General features: G+C 39.0%; 1 protein-coding gene across 1 annotated transcript in view; it reads left to right on the plus strand.

Annotated features, from left to right (window-relative positions):
- Positions 1–8,349: 8,349 nt before the first annotated feature.
- Positions 8,350–14,245, plus strand: part of septin5b (septin 5b) — a gene marked incomplete at both ends in the record, with an annotated part of 7,253 nt that continues 1,357 nt past the window's right edge. Inside the window, 8 exons of the mRNA XM_080018360.1 lie at positions 8,350–8,392; positions 8,599–8,609; positions 10,114–10,204; positions 10,283–10,369; positions 10,453–10,576; positions 11,358–11,492; positions 12,769–12,886; positions 13,909–14,010. Coding sequence (XP_079874486.1) covers positions 8,350–8,392; positions 8,599–8,609; positions 10,114–10,204; positions 10,283–10,369; positions 10,453–10,576; positions 11,358–11,492; positions 12,769–12,886; positions 13,909–14,010 — 711 coding nt within the window. The remainder of the gene's footprint in view (positions 8,393–8,598; positions 8,610–10,113; positions 10,205–10,282; positions 10,370–10,452; positions 10,577–11,357; positions 11,493–12,768; positions 12,887–13,908; positions 14,011–14,245) is intronic.

The raw sequence follows: 14,245 nt of genomic DNA on the forward strand, positions 1-14,245 counted from the left end.
ACCTTGTCATTCATAAACATCGTACTTATTTGACAGATTTTCGTTGGAAACCATTACAATTACGATCGCGTTGCTATCACCCCCTTTCAGAATGGCATTCAGAAAAACATTACAACATAGCCCAGATTAAAAACACTCAACACACAATCCAATGGGATGATCTAAATCCACGCGGCCGTGTTATTGGAACCATCGTTGAGAACTAGGCACACTACCAGAAAAAAAAGATCAGTCCTTACGATTGAATGATTCAACTTTCATTTTGTTGTATGTTTTTTTCTGTTTTATTATTTATCCATTCGCCATTTTTGTGGTAGTGTAGAGACAACTTAAAGATAGATACGGTGTTAAGTTGTACTACATTTCTGTGAAAATTCAGTCAAACGAGTGCAGTATATTTCTTTTTTATTGTCGTATTTATCATATTTGTCATAGATTGTCGATATTTTATATTTTTATATAATATAATGGAATAATATTATTATATTATATGATTAAATATTCAGAAGTCAAGATTCAAGAGGTTATTTGTCACATACAGTACATATATATTATATTATTAAGTCATATTATATTATTAAATCATATTATATTAAATCATATAATATTACATTACATTATTTAGTATAATATAATATAATATGATATAATATAATATAATATGATATAATATAATATAATATGATATTATATGATATTATATGATATTATATGATATTATATTGTATTGTATTGTATTGTATTGTATTATATTATATTATATTATATTAGTGATATTGCTGCATGTATCAGCTGGATGCACAGGATGCACAGGATGCACTCCAACAAAAGGATATAGACGCACCACGTTGACAGACACAATTGTGTTGTGACATGGCCGATGAAATTTCCCCTCAACCTCCATTTTTGTCATCATCTTTCTAATGGGCTCACTGGCCAGACTGAGTGAGCCACATTGAGTCAACACATACGCAGCTCAGCACCCTACGTGTAATGGAGAAGAAGTAAAAGCGTTATTCAGCTGAGAAATATGCAGAATACAACGAGCATTCAGGGGCACCCCATAGACGAATGGAATTTCACTCGTTGATTTCACTCATTTTTTATGACTTTATTATTTATGTTTCTGTTTTTGGTTAACAGATGCAGGTGCAAAAACAACCTACCAAGTCAAAACATCTGGAAGGACCATTATTGATGTCACACACACAATCAGTGTTTATGTGTGTGTGTGTGTGTGCGTGCGTGTGTGTGTGTGTCTGTGTGTCTGTGTGTGTGTGTGTGTCTGTGTGTCTGTGTGTGTGTGCGTGTGTGCGTGTGTGTTTGTGTGCATGTGGTTGCTTTTATTGGTATCCTCAGCGAGCCAGGTGCTTCCTTTGGCTCACTGTTGAGACCCACCAATAGAAAACAGTTCCACATGTTTCGATTGCATTTCTTCCATAGTTTTTCCTCTCTCTCTTTGCTTAAACACTTTTCAACACTTCAGATCGACTGAATCTGGATTTTGCGTCCATCAAATGTCTCAAATTGAAACATTTTAATTGATTATGCATAATAATAATAAACTACTAATCAACCGAAGCGGTTAATTAGTAGTTTATTTCGTACATTTATTTTTGTGACGTTTAAGTGACGAACCAAAGGGTGGCAGGTGATGTCTTGGGGCTGGGGTCGTGGGGGTTGCAAGGATGTCCTGCCTGTTATCACTTCCTGTGGAGCCCATTGTTTTGTGGAACAACCCGGAAAGGAATAGCCTCCTTCCAACGTGAAGGCTTCTATCATCCGTGCGTAATTGTCACCTGTCACGGGCATGTTACTCCACCGGTTTCCATAACTCCACAGCACTTAGTAGTTTGTGTATTTTCGATTCTATTCTATTCTATTATATTCTATTTTTTATATTCTATAATACTTTACTCTAATCTACTTTACTCTATTCTATTCTATTACACTCTACTCTATAATATATGATATAAGTACTTTGTCATTGTTATGTCAAATGTATAACCCTCTCATTTCTACTCTATTATATTATTTTATATCGATCTATATTATACTGTATTCTATTCTATTCTACTCTACCATTCTCTATTCTACACTACTCAATTATATTATTGGATATTCTATGATATATAATATAAGTACTTTGTCATCTTTATTATATAATTTTACACCCATCTACATTATACTCTACTCGACTGTGCTCTATTATACTGTATTCTATTCTATGATATAATGTACACCGATCCGCCCTGCCACACTGCGAACATTGTTCAGGAATGGTTTGAGGAACATGACAAAGAGTTCAAGGTTTTAATGTTGTGGGTGATTGGTGCCAATCAGGCGCGACATTAAAACCACCTAATATTGTGTAGCTCCCCCTCGTGCCGCCAAAACAGCTCTGACCCATCGAGGCATGGACTCCACAAGGCCTCTGTAGGTGTCCTGTGGTATCTGGCACCAGGACGTTAGCAGCAGATCCTTTAAGTCCTCTGAGTTGTGAGGTGGGGCCCCCGTGGATCAGGTTTGTTGTTCCAGCACATCCCACAGATGTTCGACCGTATTGAGATCTGGGGAATTTGGAGGCCACGTCAACACCTTGAACTCTTTGTCATGTTCCTCAAACCATTCCTGAACAATTTTTGCAGTGTGGCAGGATGCACTATCCTGCTGAAAGCGGCCACTGCCATCAGGGAATACTGTTGACATGAAGGGGTGAACTTGGTCTGCAACAATGTTTAGGACGGTGGTACGTGTTAATGTAACATCCACATGAACGCCAGCACCCAAGGTTTCCAGCAGGTCATTGCCCAGAGCATCACACTGCCTCCGTCACCTTGACGTCTTCCCATAGTGCATCCTGGTGCCATCTCTTCCCCAGGTAAACGATGCACACGCACCCGGCCATCCACATGATGTAAAAGAAAACGTGATTCATCAGATCAGACCACCTCCGTCCATTGCTCAATGGACCAGTTCTGACGCTCAAATGCTCGTTGTCGGGGCTTTCGGCGGTGGACAGGGGTCAGCATGAGCACTCTAACCAGTCTGTGGCTACACAGCAAACATCTTTCTATCATAGTCAGCATTCACTTTATAAATTTGTGTTACAGTAGCTCTTCTGTGGGATTGGACCAGACCAGGCTTGACTTTGCTCCCCACGCCCATCAATGAGCCTATTGGCGCCCATGACCCTGTCGCTGGTTCACCGGTTGTCCTTCCTTGGACCACATTTGGTAGGTACTAACCACTGAAGACCCCACAAGACCTGTCGTTTTGGAGATGCTCTGACCCAGTCGTCCAGCCACCACAATTTGGCCCTTGTCAAAGTTTCTCAGATCCTTACGCTTGTCCATTTTTCCTGCTTCCAACACATCAACTTCAAGAACTGACTGTTCACTTGCTGCCTAATATATCCCACCCCTTGACAGGTGCTATTGGGCAACGTTATTCACTTTACATGTCAGTGGTTTTAATGTTGTGGCTGATGTTATCTTGTCTAGTAATCTAAAGGTTGCTGGTTCAATCCCAGGCTCCTCCTGCTAGCATGTCCTTGAGCAAGACACTTAACCCCTAATTGCTCCTGATGGCTGCGTCCGTCGGTGTTTGAATAATTGTAAGTTGCTTTGGATAAAAGCGTCTGCTAAATGTAATATTCCTAGTGACTTTTTGAATGTACCCTGGTGAAATTGCTTAGCTCTTTTTAACAATTATTCTGTTCTGCAATTTTTTTGTTTTTATGACACAAGACTTACATAAAAGTGAATAATTATTCATACAAAAATATATAAAAATCCAAGTAAAGAGAACTCGTGAGAGGAGTGAAACTTGTAAATACTGAAACTTTTTTTAACGTTAACTATTAGGTTTAATTGTGTATTTTAAATGTTTTCTCCGTATTGCCATTTTGTTTTTTACATTAGTATTGTATGGCAAGAAAGTTCAATCTTTGCTTGACTTCGATCTTTTTGCTCATTTTGCAGTAGCCCTTCGCAATTACGCTAATGTTCCGAGCTTCCTGAAAAGATAGGCAAGTCACATTTGTTTACAAAACAGTGTATTTATAACACTGTTTACCATCATTTCCGATTGGTGGTGAAATAGTGAGTCAGTCATCTTAATCAAATCCCTGCTCCAATCTCTCGTCCACCCACGGCGTCCGTGGGCTGTGTTTCAAAGGGAAAGAGCAGGTTCTTATCTCAGTTATCACCTCACCTCACCACAGATCATAATTATTGTATTTATGAATCACCGACACACTTGTGAGTGCAGTGTTTGTTTATTAGTCCAATGTCTCCTCCGCTGTTAGTTAAAACCCCTTCTGGGGCCACTCTCGACATCCTCCTAATGCTTCCGTGTGGACTTGTTTTGATTTCCTTTGCCCTTTTCCTGCTTAATAATCTCTGCCATCGGGTCATTTCCTGTGTGTGAGGAGCACGGTTTCCCGTCTCCATCGAGCACTATCAGAGAGATAGACACAGTTGCATACAATGTTCCCTCTTCCTTCACGTTTCTATTTCTGTTCCGCCTCCTCCTCCGGTCGGCGGTGTTATTATTTAATAGAACCCCTGGATGTGATCACAGAGACCACGGGGATGTGGTTGACTCGCAGCACATCTTTTGGTTAAATAAAACGGCAAAAAATTACGGCAACACTGGCATTTACCCTTGTTTTTCCCCTTTTCAGATGTTCACCGATCTGTGCGAAATATACCCCCTCCCCCACCCCCCCGGTTCTCTTTCTATTGTTTCCACACTATGTATGAAACAATATGGACTTCCTTCAGTGGACGGGCCGTCGGAATCAACCCAGAGTGTGTGGGTGGGATGGGCGGGGCCAGCACGGTGCAGCGGCCCGAGCCTTCCTGGCTTCGGCTGTTTCCCAGTCCAAGTCATCTGTGACCATTGGGAGGAAACACTCACATACAACACACATTCTCACATGAATACATTAGATAGCATACGCATGTTAACATACACAAGATATTTTTCGGATTTCAGAAAGTATATACTGTATATGCATATGGAACATTTTTTAACGGCACAATAAAGAAAAACCTTATTTACCTTGGAAAATAAGGTTTTGTTTATTGTGCCATGCAACCCTCTATAAGAATAGTATTACGCTCCAGAATGTAAATGAAAGTCATTGTCTGAAATTTAATAATAATAATAATAAAAGTGGGGACAATTGTGTATGCTGTCTCAATCAATTTCTGTGATGACTACATCCTTTTCGGAAAGATGGGGTTATTTTATTTGATGAGTTATGTTATTACTCATGATTATAGGATCATATCAAGGCATGTTAAATAGAGGATTGCTAAATTCTCAGTGTGAAACAAATCGTATGCATTGACTTAAACTCAAATGATGAAATTGAAATTATTGTTGACGTTATAATTAGGCGGCATTTCGCTTTTAAATGATGGAGTACAACTTTGCTATACGTTAATCCAGCTTTTGCTCAATTGAAACCCCTAAGAAAGTTGGGATGCCGTAATGAGCTGGGACCAAAGCACTCATCACTCGGTTAGGGTAAGGGATATTTTTGTTTTTTTATTGTTTTGTTTCAGTTATTGTTTGTCAAAACATGACTCTTGGTATAATGGAACACTGTTTATTCTCTTTTCTTTTTTTTACCCTTTTTCTTATTGTTTCGGTTTATTTTTAAATGTTTACTGTGTCAAATATAGGAAACCCCTGTTAGCAGAAAGGGAGGGCAATCCCGGGTTCGGGTTAGGGTTAGGGTTAGGGTTAGAAGGAGTTTTAACTAAATGCGAAGAAGACATTAGGCTAATAAACAAACGCTGGACTCACAAGTGTGCAGATGATTCATTAACACAATCAATCGATCAATATGACCGACTCACTATTTTGCCAAATATAGGAAATAATGGTAAACAGTGTTATAAATACACTGTTTTGTAAACAAACTTGGCTTGTCTATCTTTTCAGGAAGCTCCGGGCATTAGCGTAATTGCAAAGGGCTTTTGCAAAATAAGCAAAAAGATCATAGACTCAAATAAAGACAGAACATCCCTGGTATTTTGTCGGGTTTAATCGAGTACAGAGTATATTTTTACCATAGATAGATAGATACTTTATTCATTGCAGTTGCAATTGTCTCAACAGCCCACATCAAAACAATAAACTTTTAAATACACAATTAAACCTAATAGTTAAAATAAAGAAGTATTAGTATTTACAAGTTTCCTTTCTCTCACTGCCCTACACTCACTAATTATATGAATAATTATTCGCTTTTATGGAAGTTTTGTGTTATAAAAAAAAAGAAATTGTAGTACAGAACATTTGTTAAAAACAGCAAAGCAAATTCACCAGAGTACATTGAAAAACGAGACACGAGACAAGATAACAGAATAACAATAATAAAAAAATAGAATATAATAGAGAATAATATCATATAATATTATAAAGAAGAATATAATAGAATATAGTAGAGTAGAGTAGAGTACAATAGAAGATAGTAGAATACTGTAGAATAGATTCGATTAGATTACATTATATTACATGGATAATAGAATAGAACAGAATAGAAAAAGAGAATACAATAGAATACTAGAATAGAGTAGAGTATAGTAGAGTAGAGTAGAGAAGAGTAGAGCAGAGTAGATGATAGTAGAATATAATAGAATAGAATAGCATAGAATATAATTGAATAGAACAGAGTAGAGAAGAATAGAATGAAGCAGAATATAATAGAATAACATGATAGAGTAGAGTAGAATAAAATAAAAGTGTAATATATAAAATAATATAATATAATATAATATAATATAATATAATATAATATAATATAATATAATATAATATAATATAATATAATATAATATCATTTAATATCATTTAATATTATATAATTTAATATAATATAATATAATATAATATAATATAATATCATATCATATCATATCATATAATATCATATAATATCATATAATATCATATAATATTTTATTATATTATATTATATTATACAATATAGTAGAATAGAATAAAAATGAGAAATTAAGACATTTGACATGACAATGACAAAGTACTTATATTATATATTTTATTATAGAATAGAATACAGTATAATATAATTGAATAGTGTGCATGTTAGGATTAGAGTTAGGACTACAACTGTAATATATAAACCAGACATTTCTTTATGACTATTCACTTGTCTATTCATTTTCTTTTTATTACTCAACCCACCTCCTCCCCCGCCCCTCATGTCAACACCCCCATGCATACATGCGGCCTGTCTTGCTTGGACAGGAAGCACTGGTGAGTTCGGGCTCTCTGCTCTCGCCTTGAGCTCCATGTTCCCATCATTGTTTCTTCTCCTCCTCTGTCTCCTCCCCTGGACAGATACATATGAGCCGCCCGTGGGTCAAATCCAGCCCCTAACCTTTTGTCTGTGTGCCTGTCACTGTGCTTCTGCATTGTCCGCCAGACCACCCAAGCTTATCAGGCCTGACAGCGACAAAGCAGTCTTGATTTATAAGTAAGGGTCACTGACGAACAGGATACAGAGCAATAACTGGAACCGTCGAAATTGTTGCCTGCAATCAGTTAGGAGGCCTTGTGCGTAAGATGAAACGTTTGGAAAAACTCAACATTCCCACACGTTGACATTTTCTTCCACATATTATATTATTGCTGCTTATAAAATTGTAATGGCTCACAGAAACGCTCTGCCACGTCTATTAATCAACACATTCAAAGGGACGGTTAACGGTTGCTTGATGGGTGCTAATGGGATTATTTGCTTTTAGGTGTTCGGTGCGTACCTAGGGAAACCACAAAGCCTCGAAATTCTTGTGTTTTCATCCCCTGCCTCACGAGCGCCACCTCCATCCATGCAAATCATTGAGTTAGATCATTCCTTCATTTTGGAAGCTCACTCATGATAGTGGTTCCATCACTTATTTCACATCAGCTTGTTTAGGTTGTGTTGATTCCGTCGTTTACTCCTGCTTTAAGGCCAGGCCTTCTCCTTGTCCTGGCTGCATGAACAAACACACAAAACAAAAAAAAAAAAAAGTCACTTTGTTTGTGGCGTGGCGACGGTTATAGTGCCACCGTGAGGTTGATCGCTGGAACCGCGACACACGCTATTATTATTATTATTTCAATTTTTTTTTTACAATTCTATTGAATTTCGCATCGAATAGCATGCGACCGACTCAAAATGTAAAATCACATGACATGGAATGAATTATTTTTCTGCAGCTCATCAATTATATCGTTGTCAATTCCGGACATCATCTGTGTGTTGCGTGTGCGCTGCGGACTCGCTCCCTCCTCCACCCAGACCGGAGGCGCCTGTCTTTTAAGATGACTGCGACCACACGGTACAGGAGCCGATCAGCCCGGCCAGGTGAGATACACCCATGCATGTCGAACCGTATGTTATTGCTCGTGTGCTTTGGGGGAATAAATGTGTATCGTTCTCCTTTCTTGGCGCCGCTGGACGCTGGATGACCGACATACACGCACACACACACACACACACACACACACGCACACACACACACACACACACACCACCGGACTGAAATCTGCTGGAATGGCACTCTCCTCCAGAGGATGCTGAGGTGAGTGCGCCGCAATAAAGACCATACAAAACGCAAGATTTCGTGATCAAGCAATTGAAAAGGGTCGTTATTTCATTGTGTTGTTCTTTTTTTTGTTGTTGTTGTTGTTGTTGTTGCTTAATTTGATCGTGCGTGGATAAATGGCCATGGCAATTCGGCCTCACCAGCCAGCTGTCTTGGTAGTCGCAGTCTGATTGAGGTTGAGTGAGAGTCAATGTTTAATTCTATCATGCTGTAGACTGCCTGATTCTGCATCACTTCAATACCAGAGGCTCCTTTTGTTTAGGATGTATGTAGAAATACAGGCCAGCAGCTCTGGTCATTTCATTCAATGCATACATTCCAGTAGTCTTCACTTAGAACCTTTCGCCCTTAAAGCTGTGTCTTCAACCAAAAAAAAAAAAGGAAGGACTGCATCATGCATCGTGTACTGTAGTGCGTGGGCCTGTATCTTCATCCCCTGGCTGGTCACCATAGCAACTCTTGGGAGTTTGCCACCCGGCTTGGCTACTGTACACAGAGAACACTTTTCAGGTTTCAGTTCTGTGTCTGGATAGAGTGTGGTTGCGTTTTATAAGAAAATTGGGACCAAATAAAAAAAACTGTCAGTGTATGAACTACCAACTACCACAGATCAATTCATCCCTTAAGAAACTACAGCATCCTGCATGGCTGTAAAGCCCTGCAGGGCTGTCATATAATGCATAGGGGTGAGATGAAATCCATGACACTGAAGTGCAGATTCGGACTTTAATAGTTGATAGTGACTGATATCTACAAGGAGTTTCTCTGGACAGGTCTCTTCTCTAAAAATGTCTTCCCTTCCGCCTCACATCTCTGGCCAGGGCTTTCAAATGTGCACGTGTGTTTCCGCTCGGTTAGGTGCCCCCATACTCATAATCACCCCACCCCCCTCCCCGCCCCACTTCTCTGTGGGCCAAATGGCTGCCTGCCACAGTGCATTAAGAGGACTCGGAGCACTTCAGGACATTCCCTCTCAGCCTCTCTGGCACTATACTGCCTCACCCCTTCAATAAAGCATGAGAAGGAAACCAGGCATGTCCTGATAAACATGTTAGTGAAAGCGCATATCTCTGGATCTCTGGATTCGTGCCACCCATTATTATCCGTTATTACCCGTAGCCCTGGACTACGTAATAACTGTAATATCTTAGTGAGTAATCATTTTAAATGTACACCCTATATGCCTCTACCAATAACTTATCATAGATTCACATTTTGTATATTTTTATATATTTCTGTTTGGTTTTTTTGGGGGGCTATTTGTGTATATTTGGCTATTTTTATTCTATTGTAACTATATTTTTATTTTACTTCTACTTTTATTTTATATTGATGTATTTATTTGTTAGTTTGTCTGTCTGAGTGTCTATCTCTTTATCTGTTTATCTTTTTAATTCTAATTGCCTGTAGAGTAAACGCACCAACAAACCACGAATAGCCTCATTCATGGCTAATGTGTTGATGTTTCTATGTGCTCCAGGAAAAGGAGTACGTGGGTTTTGCAACATTGCCTAATCAAGTGCACAGGAAGTCTGTGAAGAAAGGCTTTGATTTCACCCTCATGGTGGCAGGTAAGAAAAGTGGAAGTGGTCTGACGATGCTGAGGGTCCTGATATTTTGTATTCATATTGTCCATGTGTGTGTTGCAGGAGAGTCTGGTCTGGGTAAATCCACTTTGGTGAACAGCCTTTTCCTCACCGACCTCCACAAGGACAGGAAACTGCTCAATGCGGAGGGTAAGTCTCCAATCAATGAAACGCAATACAAGTTATTTTGTTACCAGCAAACAAATTTCCTTATTGACGTGTCTGTGATTCAGAGCGAATCCACCAGACGGTGGAGATCACCAAGCACACGGTGGATATCGAAGAGAAGGGGGTGAAGCTGAAACTCACCATCATAGATACACCAGGTTTCGGAGACGCAGTCAACAATACCAAGTGGTAGGTGTACATGTGTATATCAATGCATGACCCTCAGAATAACTGTCATTATTATTTCCAGAATAATTGAGTTAAATAAAAGTCCCATGATGACAACATTGTTATTGCAAGTTTATGAAAAAATAGAGTATTGAAAGATCATATTTACATTACACAAGTATTCAGACCCGTGTCCATGTGACACTCGAAATTGAGCTCAGGTGAATCCTGTTCCCATTGGTCGTCCTTGAGATGGTAAATTGAATCGATTGGACATGACTCCGAAAGGCAAACACTTGTCCGTATAAGGTCGCACGGAATTGTCCGTAGACCTCCGTGATAAAGGATTGTATCAAGGCACAGATCTGGAGAGGGGGACCAAATAATTGTCAGTCGCCTTCACGGTTCCCAAACGGAAAAGGAGTTCCGAAACGGAAAAGGAGTTCCGAAACCACCAAGAACATTCCTCGAGTCGAGCCAGCCGCCCCGCCAAACCCAGCAATCCAGGGGGAGAAGGGCTTCGGTCAGGGAGGTGACCGAGACGCCGACGGTCGCTCTTGATCGGATCCTGAACCTGATAAACCATCTATGGACAAACCCCAAACAACCTGGCGGTGCTGAAGAGGAGACGAATGATACGGGTGTGCCCAGCTTGTGGCGTCACACCGAAGAAGATTGGAGTCTGCACGTCTTTATTTCAGCGTAGCAAAATGTGAGAAAGGTGAAGGGGCCCGAATGCTTTTGGCAGTGCAATGCATATCATTTGTTTTTGCTTGAATTTTGTTATTCCCTTCCTTTGAAGCTGGAAGCCAATCATAGAGTACATCGACCAGCAGTTTGAGCAGTACTTTAGAGACGAGAGTGGACTGAACCGAAAGAACATCCAGGACAACAGAGTCCACTGCTGCCTCTACTTTATACCGCCATTCGGACATGGGTAATGTACACACACACTTTAACATATAACTGTAGAACACACAAACCATGTTACCTAGCAATTTAACAGCAAATTTGGTCGCTAAATGTACATACAAACATATGTCACAGTTCTGTGACCAACCTTGTGCAACCAAAATGCAGCTTTGCAAAAAATATATTTATAGTTATTATTATTTAATATTTTTGCAAATAGCAAATATGTATATGTATGCATTATTATTATTATTATTATTATTATTATTATTATTTATTTATTTATTTACTTTTATTTTTGTATTATTATTATTTATTTTTTATAACTATAATGTTCTTGTTCAGATTCGTATTATTATTAATCTTCTTGGCATTTTTGGGCTAAAAGTATCCGACACATGGCAACCGCAGTATGCACGGACATGGTTGAGGCCTCATTGGAACCGAGACGTGTCAGGGATCTTGCTGTTTGTGTTTGGTCAATATCAATGTACATTTGGAGCAGAAATTTACCCAAAATTAAAAAACATTGCTGCGACTTGGTAAGTTTGAGGAGTGGGGCACTTTGTGAAATCATCAACTGAAGTTATATAAATCCAAGCTTTGTCTTTGGAAGTACAAGCAACTTGTGCCTTGTAGACTGCCTAGTGTCTGCTACACGTAGATGCCAACACAGAAAACTAACTCGTGCACAGTTGAACAAAATCCCGAAAACTATAATCGGTCACAGAAGGCGCTTTCGCACCGCAGGAAGTTCTAAGAACCGTTGGAGGAAACTTCCGTTGGAGGAACATGTTTTTATTTCTATTTTATTTTAAGGCATTAAATTTATGTAAAATAAACCAGCGACTAGGACCTACCCTCGACCGCGGCAGGCTGTCCTCAGTGCGACCCAACCAAGTTGCATCGCCCTGGGCGGCGTGCTGTGGTCTACATTTAATCCACATCAGTCTATATTTTAGGCAGAGATGAGTGAAATAATCTGGAATTGTAGAATTTTGGAATAGTTTTGGAACTCAGAAAATGTGTAATTGCTGTCGATACTAAATGATGGGGTGTTTTCTGGAAACTCGGAAAACTGTAATACAAACCTTAAATGACTAAACTGGACCCCATGTATTGCTGCTTGGAGCTATTATTATTATTATTATTATTATTATTATTATTATTATTATTATTATTATTATTTTATTTATTTGCGACTAGCAAATGTATAATTGTATTGCTATTAATATTATTATTATTTTGAAAAATTAAAGCGAGACATTTTAAAACAGACAAACAAAGTTGTTTCCTTGCAGGCTTCGTCCAGTTGACATAGAGTTCATGAAGGCTCTCCAGGATAAGGTGAACGTGGTCCCTCTGATCTCCAAAGCCGACTGCCTGACCCCCAACGAGATAAAGAAGCTGAAAGAGCGGGTAAGACCACATCTACTCTCTGTCAATTCAAATGACGCTATTTCAACGCGCTAATTAAGCAAGAGAAATTAATACGGATTGTATACGCTGGCTTTTGATGACGATTTATTTGACACATTCCTGCATCTTTAACAAGCGCATCGCGGTTAAACAAGCGCATTGAAGTGCATTCAAATCAAAATTTCAGTTTGGGACGGATTGGGAGGAGAAACAGAGAATACTTTGGATGACAGAACTGTAGAAGGAAACTGAATGAATTCAGTTTCTTAAGGATGCGTTGACATGCTTTTTGGTGATAGATTATGTATTGTGCTCAATCTAATACATTATAAAGTTGTTTTGTGTTTGACTGAATTTTAGCAGTGGTATCTGTAATAATCAGGCTGATTATGTTTAGTCGATGTCTTTCCCTCTTCCTATCTCCAATCACTTGCGAAGCCCAATTTCAAGCTCTCGATGATTTTCTCTGATTTAACATAAATTATTTGACCATTTCGATTTTTTGCACGATTAAAATCCAGGTGTCCTAATGATGGCCGCAAAGCTGCGTATGAGTCACATGAAATACACAAGCTTATCTGAAAAAGAAAAAAATCTTATGAATCAATAAGCCGGAAAGTGTTAATATATCTTGAACTGGTTGCGATCGAGATCTAGGCCACTTTTTGTTATGGAATACTAATAGCGATACATAACTCGCAAATTATTTGTTCGTAGCCGCAACAAATGTTGAAATGACTCTGGAGTCCTGGAGTCACGCAAAGGAGTTTCGACAAATATGAATAGTCCCCACATTTCAGAGTGAAACTTGTTCTGCTTGGGATCCTATTCTGGCTGAATGAGGCTAATGAACAAAGCCTTGCGGTTGCAATTCTGATCTTACAACACAGTCTTTATATTTTTTCGGTGGAATTGAAAAAGAATTACCTCAGCCAAAAATGTAAATAAAGAGATGTTGCCTTAAAGGGCAAAAAAGATAAGCTTCCCAAATGTTCATCCGATCCTCTTGACATGGGCACTAGCTGAGGGAGGAGATCGACAAGTATGGGATCAAGGTCTACCAGTTCCCCGACTGTGACTCGGACGAGGATGACGAGTTCAAGCAGCAGGACAGAGAGCTGAAGGTGAGCGCTCTACCCGCTCCCTCGCTCTTTACAGATGATTTATTTATTGTTTATTCTAGGTATGTTTATTTATTTTTATCTATCTATCTATCTATCTATCTCTCTATCTATCTATCTATCTATCTATCTATCTATCTATCTATCTATCTATCTATCTATCTATCTATCTATCTATCTATCTATCTATCTATCTATCTATCTACCTATCTATCTGTCTGTCTGTCTGTCTGTCTGT

This window comes from Zeus faber (assembly GCF_960531495.2).
Source record: "Zeus faber genome assembly, chromosome: 17".
Classification (NCBI taxonomy): domain Eukaryota; kingdom Metazoa; phylum Chordata; class Actinopteri; order Zeiformes; family Zeidae; genus Zeus; species Zeus faber.